The sequence below is a fragment of the Caloenas nicobarica genome, chromosome 5, assembly GCF_036013445.1.
Source record: "Caloenas nicobarica isolate bCalNic1 chromosome 5, bCalNic1.hap1, whole genome shotgun sequence".
Classification (NCBI taxonomy): domain Eukaryota; kingdom Metazoa; phylum Chordata; class Aves; order Columbiformes; family Columbidae; genus Caloenas; species Caloenas nicobarica.
The window spans coordinates 45662179-45684493 of NC_088249.1; the positions used below are offsets into that span (position 1 = coordinate 45662179).

Consider the following 22315-nt stretch of genomic DNA (forward strand, 5'->3'; position numbering starts at 1 on the left):
AAGATTTTCACCCATACAGAACAGGAATCTCCACTTGCTCTTCATATTAACTTTTGTCTCATAATGTGTCAAGAAGGTTAACGCCTTGAATATTCTGATAATTCCTATATTACTCATTTTTGCCTTTTTAGGCCCTTATCACTTCTTTCAACTCTTCCCATGAGTTAGAACATTTATTTTAGGTATCCACTGTGGTTGAACTTGTTATCTGCCATCCAGCTACATGTGTCATACATTGGAATGAGCAGGAAAAGCTAGTGCCTGGCTTTTTCTTCTCTCATTGCCAATTACAGCTGACATACACAGCTGTACAGGAAACAAAATATTAGAATTTCTATAGCTATTTTTGTTACAGAGTTTTATGAAATTGGTAGAGTTGTCTGAAAGGACTTCAGAAGTCTTTGTTTAGAGAGCTCACTTAAATAATTGAGATTAATTTAATGTTCTCCTTCTCCTTCCTTTTTTTTATTCCAGGTTATTCAAACTCCAGAAGGACCAACACCAAATAAACTATGAATGTTGAACAAGATGATCTTACATCCACAGCAGATAATGATAGGTCCTAGGTTTAACAGGGCCCTATTTGACCCCCTGCTTGTGGTGCTGTTGGCTCTTCAGCTTCTTGTGGTGGCTGGTCTAGTGAGGGCTCAAACTTGCCCTTCTGTTTGCTCCTGCAGCAACCAGTTCAGTAAAGTGATTTGCGTACGGAAAAATCTGAGAGACGTGCCAGACGGCATCTCCACCAACACCCGGTTACTCAATCTCCATGAGAACCAGATCCAAATCATTAAAGTTAATAGCTTCAAACATCTGAGGCACCTAGAAATCCTGCAGCTCAGTAGGAATCACATCAGAACAATTGAAATAGGGGCTTTCAATGGTCTAGCCAACCTCAACACTTTGGAGCTCTTTGACAATCGTCTGACCACTATCCCAAATGGGGCTTTTGTATATCTGTCAAAACTGAAGGAACTGTGGTTGAGAAACAACCCCATTGAGAGCATCCCTTCTTATGCTTTTAACAGAATCCCTTCTCTCCGGAGGTTGGATCTGGGGGAACTGAAAAGGCTTTCATACATCTCAGAAGGTGCCTTTGAAGGTCTGTCCAACTTGAGGTATTTGAACCTTGCCATGTGCAATCTTCGAGAGATTCCAAACCTCACCCCACTTGTAAAACTGGATGAGTTAGATCTTTCTGGGAATCACTTGACTGCCATACGGCCAGGTTCTTTCCAAGGGTTAATGCATCTTCAGAAATTGTGGATGATACAGTCCCAGATCCAAGTGATAGAAAGGAATGCTTTTGATAACCTTCAGTCACTTGTAGAGATCAATCTGGCACACAACAATCTAACACTACTGCCTCATGACCTGTTCACACCACTCCGCCTAGAAAGGATCCACTTGCATCACAATCCTTGGAACTGCAACTGTGATATCCTTTGGCTCAGCTGGTGGATTAAAGACAAGGCACCCTCCAACACTGCATGCTGTGCCCGTTGCCACACACCTCCCAGTTTAAAGGGAAGGTACATTGGTGAGCTGGACCTGAATTACTTCACGTGTTATGCTCCAGTCATAGTGGAGCCACCAGCAGACCTCAACGTCACAGAAGGCATGGCAGCAGAGATGAAATGCCGAGCATCAACCTCCTTGACCTCCGTGTCTTGGATTACTCCAAATGGATCTGTTATGACACATGGGGCATATAGAGTTCGGATTGCTGTGCTCAGTGATGGCACATTAAATTTTACAAAGGTAACTGTGCAAGACACAGGTTTGTATACATGCATGGTTAGTAACTCTGTTGGTAATACCACAGCTTCTGCCACACTGAATGTGACTGCCTTGGATAACCCTGGTTACACGTACTTTTCAACTGTCACAGTAGAGACTGTGGAACCTTCTCAGGATGAGGCACAGACCACAGAGCAGGTTGGGCCCACACCAGTTACCAACTGGGAGACCACTAACATGACAACCTCACTCACTCCACAGAGCACAAGATCAACAGAAAAAACGTTCACCATTCCTGTGACGGACGCAAATAATGGGATCCCAGGAATAGATGAGGTTATGAAGACTACCAAAATCATAATTGGTTGTTTTGTGGCTATCACTCTCATGGCTGCTGTGATGCTGGTAATTTTCTACAAAATGAGGAAACAGCATCACCGGCAGAACCATCATGCTCCAACACGGACTGTAGAGATCATTAATGTGGATGATGAGCTTACAGGTGACACACCTTTAGAGAGTCACTTGCCCATGCCAGCAATAGAGCATGAGCACCTAAATCACTACAACTCTTATAAGTCTCCTTTCAACCACACAACAACAGTTAACACAATAAATTCAATACACAGTTCAGTGCATGAACCGTTATTGATCCGAATGAACTCAAAAGACAATGTACAAGAGACTCAAATCTAAAACATTTATGACATTATGGGGTGGGGGTGGGGACAACAAAAGATGGTTTATAAAACAAATGATACAAATGACTGGGCTAAATCTACTGTTTCAAAAAAATGTCTTTACAAAGAAAAAGAAATTTATTTATTAAAAATTCTATTGTGATCTAAAGCAGACAAAATTATGTGTATTCCTCGACCTGGTTTTGCTGCACCTGTTTACCCTCCTTGTTCCATTTTATTTCCCCAACCCACCCTGATTCCCATTTGCCATATTTTTCATAGGAGATCTTGATTCTCTAAAAGAACTGGTCTAGGAAATTTTGTAAGAGTTCTGTTACACTTTGGGAATTTTTATGGTGAATTCTAGAGGTGAGATTTGGTCTATTTTCTCACTTTTTCTCTTTTTTTTTCTTTTGTTTTCTCATGCCCTTTTTGAAATTATTCAACAGGGAATGGCATACTAACAGCAATTTTGCAAGTGAAAGAAAAAAAAAAAAGCAGAACTTTTTTTCCCATGTAATGATTTGCTCTGTATTTATCGAAAGCACTGTTCTGTGAAAAAATGGAAGGATTTTTAAAAAAAAAAAAAAACAAAACCCAAACAAAACAAAAAATTAATTTACTTGTGAAAAACTATAAATCCCATATCTTTTAAACAATTCTAGAACCAGAATTTGTAGTTGAAACATTAAACAAAGACTATAAATAAAATATTGGGGTTTTTTCTGTACTTGGATATAGCTCATTTTTAGTGTGGCTTTAAACATCAGAAGTTTGTTAAAATTCTTATGATATTCTGTGGTGATGGTCCAAACCACAATCACTTTAAAGAGAATAATTAAGCAATTATGGATCATTACTGAAGAATAGAATAGTTTTCATTGTATTTTGTGTAAGCAGCATACTAGTAAAAAAAGGGTGGTTTAAATTTTAATGCAAATTTAACATCATTCCTTCTAATGCTGTTTTTAATTATGTCTATTATATTGCAAGATGTATTTCACAATGCAGAAAAAGTTTTGCAAGGAGTTTCAGTTACTACTGAATTTATTAGACAAAGCTAAAAAGTTTGTTATGTTCTTTTTTGTTTGTTTGCTTGTTTTGGTTTTTATAACTGTCATTAAGAAAACGCATCTTTATTTCAAAGCTAGTTGTTTCCAGTTCAGTTGTTCTGGTGCTCCTAGACATAAATATGAAATATACTTAGCTATCTATCATCAGAGCTGTATTGCTACGTGCAAAATGAAATCAAACTGCTGTTAACAGAGTAACTCACAGGAAGAAGTCTGAGGGTTTTCGTTTAAAAAAATAGAAACATCAAAATCAGATAAATCAGAGGTTACTATGATTTGTATGACAATTAGAGTGCCTGTAGAGTAACCAGTTACATTAGTTTAAAGTCAAACTCATTTACCAACAGGAAATGTACACCCTTTTCCTTTCTGTTTATATATGTTCTCTGGATTTAACATATTGGTATAGGAATGGTGTATACCTTGTAGGCTGAAAGCTAAAAGGAAGGTTTGCATAAGAAAATCAGCTTCAGGACACTGTGTTCTTCCAAGTAGAAATTCTGCCAAGTTAAACTACTTTGTACATTGGCAACTGAAGAGAAACATTTTAAGACAATTTAAGTTTGGAAAAAAGAACCATATATATATAATCTCAGAATGTCTTTTCACCTATTTTATTCCTTAACCGCCCTTACTGTGAGTTTTCAGGGTCCTGTGCTAGGTAAATAATGTTCTTAGTTCTTATCAAAATCTCTTTGGAGCTTTCTAGTATGTAATAGCACACAGACTGAAGAACCTACTGAACGGTATGCTTCTATTCTGTAAATTTAAGAAGGAATTTATGCTAGGTTGAGGGGATAGATATCTCTTGTTGTATCACAAATGAGAAGAATGCACCTCAAGAGAGAGAAGCAGCAATGTGTTTTATTGGGGTAAAATAATAATTTGACAGAGCTCAATAAATTGGGTGGAAATTAACAAAGTTTAACAGTGGTTTACCAAGGTTCAATAAGCTTGATGGCAAGGTTCACCTGACTAATTACTGCATGGAACATACAAAGGAAAACTGAGTTAGAATCAAGTTATTATGGAATGATTCACACAGAAACCAGAGATGCAAAAGGGGAAGGAAGACTCTCCTGTTGAGCCATGAGTTTCAGAGTGGACCCCCTTGCTTTCTAAACTCTTACAGAGCCTAGATGCAGCTAGGTCTAAACTTAGTCTCAGACTCAGACAGCTTTTTATGTCTAATGATTCAAAGGTTATGAAATCACATATTAAAGTTACCATACTATAGGGCTATGCATGATATTGGTTGCTTATCAAAGATCTGCCATTGGTAAAAGATCTCTCTGCCTTGAGGAGGAACTCTGAGAGGTATCCTAGCTCAAGGGGAGATCACCTCCATGCAGCCAACGCTGCCTAGCAGGGAGAGCTCAAAGGCAGCTCACTTAGGCTGCTGTATTTATGGAATAAAATGGTTGGCTCATAGTCAAATCACATGCTATGGAAAGGTAGGCATGAGGCTCCTTGTACCCACAATTCTTTTTGTTCCTTGATAAATGAGTCTTGGAAACTCCACCCACGATTCATGTGATAATTGCATGATTGATCCATATGCACTGATGCTCACTGTGTCACTCTGCTCCTTCGTGGGTTTGCAGGGAACAAGGAGTTCTTGGCCTGGCTACAGCTCAAACCTTTCCTTCCTTTGAAGCCTGTACCAAACTACTGCTAGTGCAGTTAAGGAGTCGACTGCACCTGTCACATGTAGGATGCACAGTTTTCAAGGTTGCAAGTTAATATTGTAGTAAGAAGCCCTGATTTAAAAGAGGACACAGTGGAGATAGATGATGATGTATCACACTCTGCAAAGAGTCTGATAAGTATAATACAGAATAAACCCAAAGCTCTGTAATAATCTCAAAGAAACCTTTGGCAAGACATTATCCTTTGATGTACTACATGAAAAATAATATCTACGCTGAGGGAATTTTAATAGAGAACAAAGATGGACCTGAATGTAAAATGTCAAAGTTGTGATTCCTAGCTTTGCCTATTTCTTCAAAGTGCATTAAAGCATTTTAATGTTGATTTCTTTCAAGCAGTGTGATAGAGTCTGTATAGAAACATCACAATGACACATTCCTACTTGTACTTTTCACATCTGGCTAGTAACATTGTGTCCATGACTAATGCTTATCTGAAAATTGAAAAAAATTTTTCGTGGAAACCTAAATCTGGGCCATCTGTAATCAACAGGTTTATGTTAAAAATTATAGCTACTCTCTAACCAGTATTTGTGAAAGCACTTATGACCACCATGCTTTTATAAACAGGCAGTTTTTACTTACTGCTAAGCATTGCATGTAGGCAGCCTTTAAGGCAAAAAAAAAGATACAGCTATTGCCAAGTGGGAGATCGGGTAAGTGACAAGCTTTACTCCTCTTTGGAGTAATTCAAAATAATATCAGTTATTGTTTTAAACAATATATACATTCTTAATGAGTGTTAATCAGGTTTTGTTGGCTAATCAAAAAAATAGATATACCTGCTTGCTCATAATAAGGATAAAGACAAAGTGTTCTGGTGTGTTTGCTTGTGTGCATATATACGCGCTATGTGGAAACCATATTACTTACAATTTGCCCAACATCTACCCTATCCTTCTTGGAATCACGGAGATTGTTTCTGACTCCTTCCTGCTCCTATACTTTTGCAGATTAATTAAATACCAGAGTTAGAGAACATCACAGTTTAAATTACAAACTGAGCTCTGCAATAAAATGAGAGGGTTGCTGTGATCTCTTGTTTTGGTGCTCAAATCACATACTAAGGCAGCCTATTACTGGTCCAGAGACTACAATGTCAAGAATGAAGCCTGGGTCTCCTGTATGACAGAGCGTAACTGATAGACAGTTCTAATGAAATTTCTCTTGCAGATGACCACATTGCAGATGTTGTGTGATGTTAGGAAAAAAAAGAAGTGCAAAAAAAAATTTATTTTGATTATCAGCTATCGCATTGTAGTGGGCTCATGAGAAAGGATGAATTATTTTTCAGGTCATTTGATGGAGTTTGAAGATGTTTGCCAGTTATTCTGTTCAAATACAAAGTGCAAATCATCTTCTTTCTAGAATTGTCATCAAATCATACAAATCTTGCCCATATGCAGAAATAACATGTGAAAGCAAAGTGAGTTCCATTCAATTCACCACACAAGATGGACATTTTCTTTTACTTTGAATGGGGCTAAATGTCTGAAAATTATTACAGTAATTGTATTTTTTGCAAAAATATTCTAATGCATTAAAAATTATAGGTAATGGTTTCAAGATTCTCTGTCACCACTGATGGCATTATAGGTTAATCACAGCATTAGAGAAAAGATAACTAAATTAATATTGTACTTCGTTGTACTAGCTTCATAGTTTTGTGAAAATATTTCATAACAACCATTATAAGCTTTTATATGTCAATGATGAGAATGTAAAATCTTTTCAACAACCCATTTGCCCTTCCCTGAAGTTTATATTCCAGTTTTTACATCAGCTATGTATAGCATATTTTTAATTTTCACTTTTTTTCTAAGTCCAGGCACTGAAGGTCAAGGAAACATTAGGAGCTACCTTGCAGTTTCATACCAAAAGAACTAAATGAAGAAATAATTTATCCTTATCTTCAAGATACAATAAGAAGAGCTAGAGTTCAGTGTCTGGGTTCCATTTTTTCTTAGTAGAACTATTTAATGCTTCCTTTTCTCATTTGTGTAGGTGTTGCAAAAAAAAATCTCATTTCAAACTTACATTTGAAATTCAATCTACAGTTAGTCTGAGGGTAGTGGTGGACATTTTGTTATGGAGGTGGTATTATAAAGGACACGGTTTAATGGTTGGAGTCAATGATCTTAAAGGTCTTTTCCAATCAAAACGATTCTATAATTCTGTATATTAGTATTGTAATAGGCTATTACCCACAGTCATCACTACAGAAACAGCAAGAATTCATAAGCTGGGAGCGATGGGCTTGAGGAGACTCTGCAAAATCTACTCGGTAAATCTGCAATTTCTGTCGGCCCTGCAGCTTCACTCTGTAGTGGCGCGCCATGGAAACACTGTGTTTATGTGTAGTTTGCTGCTGGAAGAGCATGGCAGGGCAGAAGAGCTTTAGGTTGGGAATGACTTCAGTGACTGCTCCCAATTTAAAAGCATAGATGCAGAAATAATCAGGGTATAATAGCTCAGCTTCAGGCATGCAGGAAACCTTATTAAAACATAGAAGAAATTAGAACACTATTGAACTTGAAAGTAACAGCAAGATGTAATAAGCAAGAAGTGGCAGTCATATATGCCAGATAATCTTTACATCTTTACTAACAACACAATTTGCAAACTTAAAAATTGGAGTTACTTTTCAATATGTCATTTGGCTTGTGAAAATATTCTGCCTGCCCTATCCATAGTTTTCTGTTTTCTTCTTAATTTTTGGAGTACATATATGATGTAATCTGGTATTTCAACTCTGGAACAGTTTCCCAGATAAAGCATACAAGGGAATTCTCTTCTAAGCCATCCAAACTCCACCCATTGGAGGTTCATGTTAATTCTCTCTGAGTTTTTTTTCAATCTAGTTGAAATGGCTTCTGCAGTGAAAGATTCCTTAATTTCTTTTATCATCTACTACAATAGCAATATATGATTAATATCCTAGTTTGGAGAAGATGGTTCTGCATGGATTATATTTTCATCAAGTTTAAAATATAAACTGCAATTGTATTTTGTTTTAGTAAAAATAATCTAATTCTGTTGACTTGAAAAATACTTCTGTTCCTTTCACAGTAGCTCAGTTGAATGCATCAAGTTATGGGAAAAAAAAAAAAAGAAAAAAAAAGAGAAACTACATCTTGGAATGCTATGCATGCAGACATGTGTCTGTCAATGTGTATTATTTAAAAACTGGTTCTACAGGTGAGATTAATGCAATAAAAGAAGAAATGTATAAAAAAGAGAAAAATAGAATAAGTGAGCTGAGAGAGAATCTAGTAAAATGGAAATAGACTTTGTGGACCACAGAATTAATCAAACCTCTATGAATAATTTAATTCTGTAACATGTAATTCAATATGATTTAATTTAAAAGGACTGTTAGTAGTCTAAGCAAAGAGGTGAAAGTCTGTGTTCTGGTTTTGACAGTACCTGCATGATATCAGGCTGGTCTTCCTTTTCCCTGTCCTCTTTCGCTTGCCACTTCTGTCTAGCTATTTAACTGTCATTTTCTGAGACTGTATTCTGGAGGCACCCGTATCTCCAGCCTGCCTCAGGACAGAATTCCAATAGGCCATGGGACAGAAGACAGGTCCATGTTGTGTTAATAAGTAGAGCCTCTGCAGATCTGGGTACTAGGTGTTTTAAGTTCATTAACTCCTAAAAAACTGGTTGCTATTTGATACTGCAAGGCAGCTTTATAAATCATTTATATGACTTTTTTTAAAAAAAATATTGTATATAATATTAAGGTTGTCGATCCCCTACAATGTGTTAACTATCTTTCAGGTTGAAATAGTCTTTTTGTCTTTTTGTTTTGTTTTGTTTTTCTTTTCCTGTTGCAACATTTTTTTCTTTATGATGAATTATTTGATCAAATTTTAAAGAGTTGGAGAAAAAAATTTCAATGCCTTTGGACATTCAGACTATAAGAGGATTCCTAATTGTATAAAATTACACTTTTTAGAAACAGACAATGCTACCAGATTCTTAGAAAGCAAATGCCTAAACAAACTGTGTTTCCTCCTATTTTTTTTTCTTTTGGTTAAAAACAATTTATCTGTTTGACTTGGCAAAGTCAAGACCTTATCAGACTAAATAAAGCAGAGGCACTGACAAGTTCCATGGCTTTCGCTAAGACTTCCGTGACAGAGATTCTTTTCTTCTACTATATTTTTTTAAAATAAATTCTACTGCCTATGTCTGCAGTGTTTCCATCAGGATGCATATGAGTCATTTTCATTGGAAATATTGTCTTCCTTTCTTTCTGCCTGGAGAAACATTGGCTCTGGGTGTTTATCTTTTCAATTCATTGCTGATTTCTGACACACCTGTGGGGAACGAATCAATTCTGTACTGAAAGGGAAGCTTTGGCCCACCTAACACAACAATGAAATAATAAAGGGCTGAACGAGGCAAGGAAGAATAAAATAAAATAAAATAAAATAAAATAAAATAAAATAAAATAAAGTGGTAATGTAGAGAGGAGTCCTGAGAAGATAACTGAGCATTACAAGAGGAGGAAAAAAAATTACAAAGAAGAAAGAAGTTGAAAAGAAGTGAGAAGCTATTCTTTCCTTTCTTTCCCTTCTTTTCTTCTCATTTAATGCATTTTGTTTCCTGGTATATGTGCTGGTTTGACTGAATATGGACTAATTTTCTTCATGCAGTTAGAAACCTTTCTTTTACATAGCTAGCATGCTCATTATTTGGACTTAGTTTGAGAACAAGCAGATAACACCCCAACACAGAACTAGTGTTTTTAATTGCTCTGACCTGAGAGCCAAGGACATTCTGAGCGCTCTGCCCACAGGTGTGAGGCATCCAGGAAGGGGGGCAGAGATGGGGTAGAGCTTGACTGATGTCCAGGTTGATCAATAAGAGTATTCCATCCCATTAGCATCATGCTAATTATTTAAGGAGAGTTGGGAGTTGGGACCTTCCAATTGGCTCTTCTGCTATCTCTTCTCTTTGCTCTTTTTTGTTGGAGCCAGAGGAGTTTTTGGTGCAGGACGTTTATTTTTGATTTTTTACCTTTTTGCAGAGGCCTCTGAGCCTTTCTGCCTTTTTCCTCTTTTCTCTCTCTGGGATTGGCTTTGGGACCAGGTGTGGCTTGCTGGGACTGGTTGCTTAGTATGGACAGAGTTTCGTGAGGAATTGCCTTGAGTATCTTTTATTTCTATTTTTTATATATATTTACTAGTAGTGTATTAGTGTTCTGTTATTTTATTAAACTGTGTTTATCTCAATCCAAGTTTGTCCCTTCCCTTTGGATTCTCTCCCTTATTGGGGGGGGGAGGGTGGTGGGGAGGGGGCGAGTGAGCGGCTATTGTGGTTGTATTGCTAGTTCAGGTTAAACCACCATAGCATAGCTGGATAATATTTGGACACACTGATGAATGTATTGTAAATAGATCACATCAGAAACTGTCTGAGGGATTATTTTAAATGTCATAAAAGAAGCAGTCTCTAGACTTGTGTGTGTCAAACCACTCTCAGAGGACTGAATAAGATGCTTAGATATTATACTAAGACACTAAGAAATTTCTGTAGCAAGAAATTTAAGTTGGAATTCTGAAAAAAACTATTCATACTTTACAAGTAGAAAATAGCTTCCCAAGAGAAAAGTAAAAAATTTCCCTTCTGGAAACAGCCAATTGGCAATTTCTGCATATAAATACAATTTTAACATTAATCTCTGCTGATTTTAAAATTTGTCCCTTAAAATTAATCTGAAAGAAGCACTAAAATGCATCAAATGGACAAGGATGGTAGTAGTGAAATGTCTAATCTAGTAGAACTTTACATTTCTATCCACTGTGATTATTTTCAGTAATACACTATTTTCTAAATTAGGAACTAAGAAGAAGATTATTTGCGCATTTTCTCCTGCTTTCTCCCCTCAAGTGGGGTTAACATTTTTGGCTGGCTAATACAACTGGTATTAGAATTTAGAAAAAAATAAAGATACTTTGTGAAACACAGAGTAATTTTCTATGGCTTTTATTATGTTTCAGATTGGAAGCTTTTTTCCTTGTCTCTATTTACAATTTCAGCTTTTTTCTGTACCTTCAGTTTTCACTCAACATATTTTCTCAAAAGCTGAGTCTTTTTTAATTACATATTTTCTCCATGATACACAGTTGGTGGACCTAAGTCTGCATTCCCCTGCTATATATCCTCCCTAACTTCATGGCAGTATCTGCTCCCATTCATCAAATAGCATTATTTGATTATATCACTCTTTGTGTCTAATTGAGAGTCAGTCTGTAAAATCATTTGGAATTTTTCCTCCACACAAAAACAAAGTTTTGCTATTAAATGCAAGTGTGGAAGAGTATGACTGTCCAGCATGTGTTTCAAGGCTTAACAGCAAAACACTGTGAATTCAAACTTTTCAGGCTTCTGCGGCAGTCAGCAGAACAGCCAGACTGGTGTGAGGTAAATGATCTCTTGTGTATATCTTAACATGGGGAGACATTATCTCTGAACAGGAGAAGAATACTCTATATCATCTAAAGTTCGTTTGATAACCTTAGCAGAAAAGAAGCTGATTTTTTTAGTAAACTGTTTTCTTATTTAAAATTTCTGAAACATATTGGTGGTTTAGATTTCTGCAACCGTATTTCATGCATGGCTGACCACATGCTGTGCCACAAGACTGGTATTCAGTCAACATCACTGAAGGACTGAATCAGCCTGTTCTTAAATGGATTTTCTTTCTGCTAACCACAGTTAATTATGAAACCTTGTTTAAATGACTGCTAAGTACCGACAGCACAGTTATGGAAGCACATTACTAGGAATGGTGCCAAAATTTTACAGCTGTGCAAATTCATGGCATCTGATCCATTGGTAGTCATCTGTTGCTTTAGTTTAATTTCGAAGTTGTGATCTGACATATGCTGCTGTAATGGTTCAGTATGGGAAATTGTTGTGTTCTTTTAAAATGTTATTTAAGTTCTAAGAGAATTGTTGGGCTGAGAACTGAGTTCTTCACATTGCTTTACTGCAACAGTGTTGCCGGTTTGACTTCAAGGGCACACCAGATGTGTATGAGAAGTGTTCAGTTTCTGTATCTGCTCCCTTGCAACCAGTCTTCTGTGAAAAATGCTAGTTCTGTACAAGAACATTTACTCTAAGATACAAACTCTATCAGACACATTGCAATAGAACACAGGATATTCATCACGGGGTAGTATAATAGCTCTTCCTCCAGATTTTGGCCTTGTGGTTAGCTTTCTGTGTCTTCATTCAAGGTTCCATCAAGTGCTCTATTGTAGTGCAACTGCGAAGTGTTTGATAGCTAAGAGCCTGTCTTTGGAGTGTAAGTTATGGAAAAGTAAATGAGTTGCCACTACATTTCTGTTGGTCAGATACGAACTGCTGTCTGTCCATCCCTTACAGAAACTTCCAATCATCATATTTCTCTGCAATCTTAACTGATAAAATTAATTATTTTTATTCAATTTATTTTGTTTGTTTGTTTGTTTATAAGGAATGGCAGAAATAATGGCAAGAAGAAAGAATTTGGTGATTTTTCTTCCAGGACATGCAAGAATTCAGATAATGTTTGTGTAAAGAGCCCATGAAAAAAGATATTAGAAGAAATATATGTCAAGACACAAAAGATTAAAAACAAGTATAAATTCCATTCTTTCTTCTATTGTATACATAGACACATATAGATATATGTATAGATATATATGTATAGATATATCCATAGACTGACTTGTGGCTCTGATGCTTTTCAGCAGGCCTGCTCTGGAAAGCAGTTGAGATGCAGCGCACTTCTTGTTGGGTAGCTAGCCGCTCACTGGCAGTGGGGGAAAGTTAGACATGAAAAGCTTTCGTAGAAGGGAAAAGTTCTGGTGTGGATAGGGCCTAGCTGTCCCTGAGGTAAGAGTTGACCCTATGCATATAATGCAGTGAGTTTGGAGGATCTGGTGTACAGCAGGAAACTATGTTTCCTTATGTATTAATGGGTGAAAGGTAAGATTCTCCAACAGGCAATTCAGTGTTCTGTTTTCAGGAAGATTGATTCAACTAAAGGACAGAAAGCCCATACGGAAAGGAAACAACACATTAAAGAACTAGGATTTAGCTGTAAACAGGGTGGATATTGTTGCTGGTAGGGGTAAGGAGAAATTGCTGTCGTTTACTGCTTCACCAAATCTTTATAGGAGGGTCTTTCAGGCAGTTTACAAGCACTTTTTCACAGTCCCACTCCTCATCATCTGTTAGAGGAGGGAAGTTACAATAAAAGGTCTCTGAGTTGTTTCTTCCTAAAGCGAGAGTGTGATGAGTGCCTGGGGCAGGGCGAGTTCCCACTGCCAGGGCAAGGGTTAATCTCCAGGAAGCAGCTGGGCATGTTCAAGGAGGGAAGGCTCTTGCAGCCCATGGATGGGAAAAGCCCAATAAGACCCTGCAGGGATGTAGGTAGCACTGAGCTTCACTCTTCTGTGATGGCAAAATAAATTTGCTAGTAACTCAGACATGCTGCAAAGTTTGCAGTCAGCAGTGAGTTGACTGAAGGGCACAGTGAACAAGGGGAAGGAGATTGGTTTATAAATAATTCTAGTTGCAATTCTGTTTGCTTTCATCTGTTTAGAAAACTGATTATTTTGATGTATATACATATGTTTAAAAGTCTCAGGTCTTTATGTTTAAAAGAATTTTTTATCATCTTTGATCTCAGTGTGGAGAGTGGTCTTACATTCATCTCAAAGTTCAGGCTACCTTTGGTTCCCATTAGTGAAGCATGAAATCTGTTTTATAATGGAGCAGTCTGGGACAATTACATTGTGTCATAGGTAGAAAGTAATCGTTCTTCTTTTCTCCTTTACTGTGTGATTGCTGTACTTACTTCCTTATGGGCCCTAGTATATATGATATGTGTCCAACAATGTATGATAATTGTTGCATTAACATCAATGTTTTTTTCTAAGAAATAGTTGGAAGGCTTAATATCCAAGCCTGTGTCTTTATTCTTGGCACTAAATCTCCAAGATTTCATAATTTATGAATCATGTGATCAAAAATGTAGTTTTACTGTTTATTTATTATTCTATTTTACTTTTCAAGGCTGAATATAACTCTTTGAAAACCTAGTCTCTAACTCCTTTAATCGAGGTTGAATATATTTCTATAATAAATAACAGCAATATGCTATAGAAACAGTATTTTTAAAATTCAGTGCTGTTTTGTCAATTAATACAGAATACAGAAGCAAACCAAATATTTCCTACCTCTAGTATTCAAATGTAAAGATGTACTCTTTCACCAAATTTAGCAATCCAAACATTGCTGCATTCTTCCACTTTATGAGAAATGAAGAGCAGAGCTAACAAGAAACTATGATTTTTTTACAATATGGAACAGTTAAGAATAAATGAGCAGTATAAACACTGAAGAGTATGTGTGACTATGAAGAGTATAAGTATTTAAAAATCTTAGAAATGTTTCATTTCATAAAAAATAATTATTAGGACGTAGAGTCACTGAGTAAATCTCACATAACCAGCATAGCTGAAGTCTTCAAATGTATTTCTTTGCTTGGCATTTAACCTTGTCACATGGCTACTACTAGCAAATAGTTCTAATGTCAAGGAAGCATAATGAGGCAAACTTATGTATGAAAATAATAGAATATATTATTATTTCTGCCTAACTTATGATAAAAATCTGATGTGGATACCACTGGATAATTTGACCTTTTGTCTTCTAATATTGGCACAGTTGTTCATTTCCTGGGGAAAGCAAACAAACTGAGGGATAGTGATGTTCTCTGAGGTGCCACAAGTTTTTCTGGCTCTCAAAATCATTTTCCCAAGTCAAAGTATAAATGTTTCAGCACAATCTCATCACAGAGAATACATTTGGAACAGATAAAAAGTCACTATCAAAGTATTTGCATCAGTGTTCTGAGAAATGGATTGTATGGTTAAAAAATACTTCAACCCCCCACTCCCAATAATACTCTAGATAAACAACAAAAAAACCCACAAACAAAAACCGTAAAAGCAAGTATGGTTTTGTTGTCATTGTCTGTGTGAGTTAAGACAGAAACGATAATGATGAAGTTCTGTGAGGAAGAACAGGACTTACATTCACACTGTTTCTTTTTAAGGAGAAATGAAAAATTCCCTGTGGTTTTATGAAGCGTATGAGGGAACTTTATTTTCATTATAGTTACACATTTGGAGGACCTGGAGGAGGTTGCTGACTTAGAGTATTCTGATATAATTATTTTTTTAATGAACAAAGCCTTAAAATGAAAAAACATCCCAGTCCATGAGGGACACTAAGCAGTTGTCAGAGGTCTATGGTTACTGAACTGTTAGAAAAGGAGCCTTCATTACAACTGTAAAATGTGAGGAGAGAGCCTTAGCTTGGAGCCAGCTACACAGATTAGATTATAAAAGAGCTTGAGAACAAGTCATGCAGTTAGTATGATGCAAAGGAGAGAGTTGTCACTGTGCTGCAGGCAGTGGGCATACTAGGGTAGGTGATCCCATTAAGCAACAGTCTGTTGTAACCATCCTGATTATGCTGATTTATTACTTGGTGCTGGACAGTGTATTTATACTTTAACAGAATCGCAGTTTTGATGTACATGATACCTAACAATACCAAAGCTGTTCAGTGCCTGTTTGGGATCCTGTTCTTTTGTTTCAGTGGTTGTTGCCCAGTCCTGCGATGCAGGGTCACATTGGTTTTGCCTTCTGTCCATTTGTCTCATCAGAATTGGGGTCCCCTGACCAAGGCTCCTAGTACTGGTAATGATGACTAAGTGGATGTGAAGACAGACAGAGAGATAACCAGAGAGATGAACAGACAGATAGATGGTGTTTTGATTTTCCTTTTCTTCGTGCTTAGAGCCACATGTGGTGTTCATGAGGTCAAATGAAGCTCTGCATGTCCTGAGAGAGAAACCATGCCAGGTGGGGAATATTGAGGGGGCAGATCCTCTGGCTAAGGGAGGAAGAAGAGGAAGGTCCTGGAATGGAGGGCACATCTTAGGAAGCTAGAAAATATGGTTCTCCACAGAGCGAAGGCCTGCAGGAGAACAGATTTGATGGTCCAAAGGAAATTAGTGAAGGAAAAGGAAGACATCTTCACCTTCCTCCTTTCTCTTATAGGTCCTATGTTCTGAAAAACTCAATAGAATTGTGCCACCTGATATTATAGTGATACTTCGTTTAAAATAGTCCAGATTCAAATTTTGTCACCTGTTACTGCTACAGCTGGCTCTGGCTTAAATACTTTTAAGAAGACTAGGTCAAGTCTGAGCCAAAGAACCTTAAATACTTAGTAGCTGAAGATGCGGATTCTAACTTGATGGCTGGTATATGTGACGTAAATCAATTTCATTTGGACTCAGTGCCTCAGGCCTGGCCGTGAAGTCTACATAAATAAGTTTTATGCTATGAAGAACATGCTCTTCTTCATATAACTATTATCCAGCCTTCTCCAACTGCTTTCTTGTCTGTAAGGTTTTTTAACTGCTTCTCGTACTTCTCACAGTATCATAGTAAATTAAGAAAAAGTCTGCAGCTTGAGGTCTTATATTTAGAACAACAAAAAAAAAGCTTGTGTATGTGTAATGGAGATAGAAAAGTTGGCGGGGGGGAAGAGAGAAGCAAAACTCTGAAGTTTCCTGAAATTCCTAGAATTTCCTTTAGGATTTTTTCCTGCTATTATATTCAGAGAGCAGACAAGATGCTTGCAAAAAAATCAGTGTAGTATACCTTCCCCTCTCACCCCCATCTCCAAGTAATATTAGTTTTGCAAGATGATTTTGCCTTAAAAAGCTATACTTACTCAGGGTTATGCTGTTAGGTTTTTTGAAATCAGAATCTGGCTGCTCAGGCAACTATGATCACATTTTAAATTGATTATTCTTCTGTGGGGGGTGACCATTTTATTGCCTGAAATAACACAATTATGTTGCATTCCTCAATGCAATGGCTGTCACAAAGAGTAGATAAAGAAATAGATTGAACTTGTTTTAAATACATTTTGGGTGATAATTATTTAAGGATAAAAACAGGAATTGTGAGGCAGTACCTAAGAGACTTGAAATCTCACTTCTGAATAAATAGTCAGCACTTAGAATGCATTCAGTATTCTAAGATTATTAACCCTCTTTTATGCTCTAGGCCATATATTCTAGAAGCAATTAAATTGCATCCATTTGCCAATGAATCAAGCTAGTTGCAATGTAGAAGAAAGAGCGTAGTTCACCCATCAGAGAATGTTTGTAACAAAAAGGAGTTGAATTGTGCTGTAACTGAATTGTGCTGCAAAGAGCTGCATTCACCTCTGGTTGAAATCCAGTAAATTAACTCCGTACATTTACTAGAATACATAATCGCGCTATACCTTCTCTTGTGTAAAGGATGTACAATGACTTCCAGTAATAAAGCCAGGATGACTTTCTTGTGCAGATAGCAAGATGTAAGAACTGTATTAGCTATGCATGCCTTGGATATTGAAAATGTGTCTCCCTAATCTTTGTAAGAGTGTTGAATTTACTTTTCCTGCCAGTGCTGCAAGGAGTTTGCAATTAGAGTTTGAAGGAGAGTAGTGCCAGACTAGGTCTGTGATGAAGTGTGTTGGGCAATTCCACAGGTGTTGCTTAGTCTACAAGGAGGGTTTCAAATGTTCAGCTTGGTCTTAATGGCATATAATAAATTTTACTGAGGGGTGTGAGGGTGGATTTTTCAAAGCTAAAAATTTAAATTTCTACCCTTTGCAGAAAATAGGGTGCAGCTTGGTTTCCAATACTTCAGTTTATTAATTTTAAAATATTCCCTACTAATAAGGAATTACAGAAGAGGAAGAGTGTGGTTCCATGCAGCATACACCTTTGATCTGCAACAAAGCTTTGGTTTTTTTCAGTTACCAACTTTTTTTTTCCCCCTGCATCCCGCTCTGTTTATACATATATGTATACATCATGTCTGTTTATACATATATATGGTTATATGTTTATTTTTGCCCCTATACATCTTTAGTTTCCTGAAGCTAATATAGGCTGAAAAGTTTATGATTAAGTTGCCTAAATTAGAAAGTTCACTGCAGAGCACAGTTTCTGATATGTACATGCGAACATATAAGGATATGACATATTTAATAGGAAAGCAACATAACATTGAGAAGCAGCAACCAAATGCAACAGGAAACAACCAAACAGAGCAAAGACCTGCTAGGACTGCTGCATTCAGATGGTTAGTATGGGCAGACTGTTAACCTAACTTTGAAAAGGGGCTAGGACAAAAAAATGCTCAAGCAAAGACTGAATTCCTAAATGGTATCCAGTTTCTTAACTCCATTGTCTGAAGTATGAAGTTAGGATCTGGGAGATGATAGGCAGAATCATAGAGAAGGTGATGAGATCCAACAACATGAAATCATGTCAGTGGTCCCACTTCTTCCAAGAAGTAAGCAGTCAAAACACAGAGAGGTATAAAAGGCACACAGAAGTCAAGGATCTCCAGAGAAGTGAGGTACCTTGTATATAGCTCATTAAAACTGGAACAGTGCGTCTAAAAATATTAATTTTTGTTTATTATAATGTATTAGGTAACTTATTAGGAAGTTTGGCTTCATAATGAAGATAAATTAAGAGGTGATTTTAATTGCCAATGTAAATTTGCCTCTCAGAACACTGAAATTTACAGACTTTTCTCAAAATATGTTTGTTTTCAGTTGTCAGTTTGTGAGTAAAATTATTAATATTAGAGCTTTCTAATGAAGAGCACTAACATGAAGAGCACTTACACAGATTAAGTTTATTGTCATATATGGTTTTTTGATTTGAGATTGATGATTGAGCCTTTTGAGGAAGGGGCTGAGTGTGAGTATGTAGATGTGTGTGAGAAATTTCATTCATAACTGTCTTCAGTGAAACGGAATATAGTCTTATCAACATTGATCTCTCTCATATATGGTATGTGTACTGGGGAATAGTTTCCACTTAATAAGCTTCTAAAGCTCTTGGGCAAATCAATAGGCCTTTATCACTAAGTGAGCTCAAACTTTGAATTGTAAATGAAAAAAAACAAAACCACAAACAAACAAACGAAAAAAGAAAACCAAAATCAAAACAACAACAACAAAACCAACAACAAAACCAACCAAACAAAAAAATCCACCGTTTGGGCTTATTTATTTATTTGTTCTTTTTTAAAAACATAGTCTTGGGAGATAGCAAGTATCTTCAAATATCATTAGAGAAGCAATGAAATAGATGTAGTATTTATCTATCTTAATGCCTTTATGAGAGAGCTGAATCATGTTGAGGGATGTGCTAACACTTACATGTATCATAAAGGAAGACATTAAGCCCCATGTGAGATTCATCCCATCTTGACTCTTTTAGAGCTTATCGGGAATTTTTAGTGTTACGCTTGTTTTGCTTATTTTTTATTTGTTTTGGTTTAATTTCTTTGTTGTCAATGGAATTTAATTTTTCTTACAGGCATATGAAAGGCATATGAAATCGTCTTCTCAGGGTATTTACTTTTGTTAGTGCATTCTGCTATTATTTAAAGGCACTTCCACAGAGCTCCAAATAACTATCCAACTTTGAGCAATCCATTGAACTGTTTTCAAGCTCTTCCTATCAGAAGTCATTAAATCAAATCCTACTATTTTATTCTACACAAATCTAGTAGTAAATGGCTTCAGTTTAAAGGAACATGTTTTTCGGACCCAACCCTTAATGTGAAATGGAAAACATTGTCTCTCACATAAATATATTTTCAGAGATCACATAAATATATTTTCAGAAATGTAGCTGATTAGGTACCTTATCTAGCTATGGTAGGTACAGTTTTCTGTTGACTATTGTAGGCTCTGACCATTTTGTAGATTTTGTAATTTTATTAAATACCATGCCAATAAAATGCCTCTCTCTCTTACTCTTGGAGGCAATTTCTGTTCTCTAAAAAATATATTATCATTTAAGAGCCATGACTTTCATCAGTATTTTATAAGAAATTTACCCTTTAACTGTCTTACAATATATAATGGTGAATTTTGCCTCCAGAATACATCTAAGTACGTAGACATATCAATGTTCATGCATCACATGTGATGTATGGTTTAAATACAATAATTACTACTTTCACTCCAGGAATCTTTTAAGGGGAATAACACAGGGATGGTGGTCAAAGAGATGCAGGCTTTTTTTTTTTTTTTTTCCAGCTGATCTAAATGAAAAACTGTGTAATATTCAGTGTCTTTCTCATCATATGTTTTGGAAGAACCTGGGATGGGGCTTAAATTCATTTGCATTACTTCATGGATCTTCTGGAAACAAGAGTCAGTGACATATTATTTGGATCAGTTTTTCTTCAATTAAAGGAAAAGCTTCAATGGAAACTCAAACTATGATGAAGTCACCATGTTGACACAGTGCTTCTCAAAACTTCTTGACAGGTTTCTGAAATTTCTGCACTGGAGTTAGAAACACCTGTGCTGGTGTGAGTCCCAAACACCAGAGCACTGTGTGGCCTAAATAAATCATACTTTCCATATTTACATTGCTTTTCACATTGCCACTTGTGCAAAACCTTTCACTGGGGATCGTTGAAGTTTTGTTTGGTACTTGGTGGTTTGTCTGTGCTGAAGCCAGACAGACAGTACCAGGTGATGATCTAATCTGCATACAAAGAAGCAGCAGGCACTTACATTTCAGCACAATAAATTTCTAAATGTTATACTGTTGCTCTCTTATATTTTGCAGGTGATAAAGATTTCTGTGTGCAAAATGTCTGAGTTGAATATGTCTAGTGACCTCACAGGAGCTACACTACTTGAGGATCTAATCCAAATATATTATATGCGATGCTAGATAAATTACCATCCATTCTTTGTCCATTGTAAATTTTCATTTTAAATTTTGCTCTGTTTTTCTTTTTCTGTGAAATAATGAAGCAGATAATGGAGTACCATCAAAAGCTGGATAGGCATTCTGCAATTATACACCTCCAGAGTAAGAGAGCTCTGCATCATGATCCCCTTGGCAACTGCAATCATCCAAACAGTGCATAGTTTATATCATTCCCAGACCAGAATCTGCTACTCAGGGTCATATCTGAAGCACAGAGAAACAATTTGAATGACAGTCCGGGATGGGAGATACCAGAAAATATAGACGGTTTTGTTTGTTTTCTTAGGTAAATGAAGAATTCTGTTCCCGATTTTAATTTAAACACATTGCAGACATGCTATGCCATTTGTAAAACACAGTAAGTTAATTATTAGGTTCATCTGCTAAATTATGTGTGATCAGATTTCTGGGGTTTGAAAATGTTTGCTGCTGTCAGTTGTGCAGGAATTTACGTTATTTTAGCGGCTTCAACAGCTAGAAGGCAAACATATAATTCTGAACATGGGACTTACACAGCACTTACAAATTGTTTGGCATCATTACTATCTCCATGGTACAAACAATATAGAGGACTCAGAAGGAGCATATTCATATTCTCTCTCTTTTTTTTTTTTTTTTCCTGGTTCCTGATTCTGCCGCCTTTTGAGTCCAGGTTTGTGGATTGGAAGAATTGTGTCACTGTTGGTCTTCTCAGCGAGCAGAGAAAAAATTCTAATGGAGTAAATGGGAATTTCTTACAAAGGGATGTGATCATTTAGTGATGAAGTGATGAGATGTAATGAAAGCCAGGTGACTAAGTGTACAGTGTTATGTTAGCACACCTCTTAAAAATTCTGGGATTTGCAGGCAGCTGTCTAATTTGCACCATCATATGATTTGTTAATGTACCTCTGGGAGAGAGCACGGGGTAACCTTGGGCTATAAGTCTTTTAGAAATGTATCTTTTTAAGGAAATGCCTGAAGAAGAGCATGGAAAACTGGGACAGAGACAAGGGTCTCCAGGCTTTCAAATGCTGCAAATCAGAAAGTTCATGGAAAGTGCTTTAGTAAGAAAGTCAGAAATCAGTTTTGAAGAAAGTACTTCTTTGCAAAGGAAGATGATGGTCAACATACTGCATGTCTAGTTTCTCCAGTGAGTAAATTAAGTGGTATAAAACATCCCTTTCTGGAACTATAGAAAGGGTGGTAGAGAGATTAATAAACTTTGACATTGACATTGTA

The 22315-nt window shown here is 36.5% G+C and overlaps 1 protein-coding gene across 1 annotated transcript; it reads left to right on the plus strand.

The window, feature by feature from the left end:
* Positions 1-502: 502 nt before the first annotated feature.
* LRRC4C (leucine rich repeat containing 4C) lies at positions 503-2433 on the plus strand. The gene has a single exon (XM_065636460.1). It carries the CDS (start codon positions 517-519, stop codon positions 2431-2433), a length of 1917 nt encoding a protein of 638 aa, XP_065492532.1. The 5' UTR covers positions 503-516.
* The last annotated feature ends 19882 nt before the right edge of the window (positions 2434-22315 follow it).

Bases quoted from the DNA above. Each gene is read 5' to 3' on its own strand.
- LRRC4C (XM_065636460.1), top strand. From the start codon at position 517: ATGTTGAACAAGATGATCTTACATCCACAGCAGATAATGATAGGTCCT.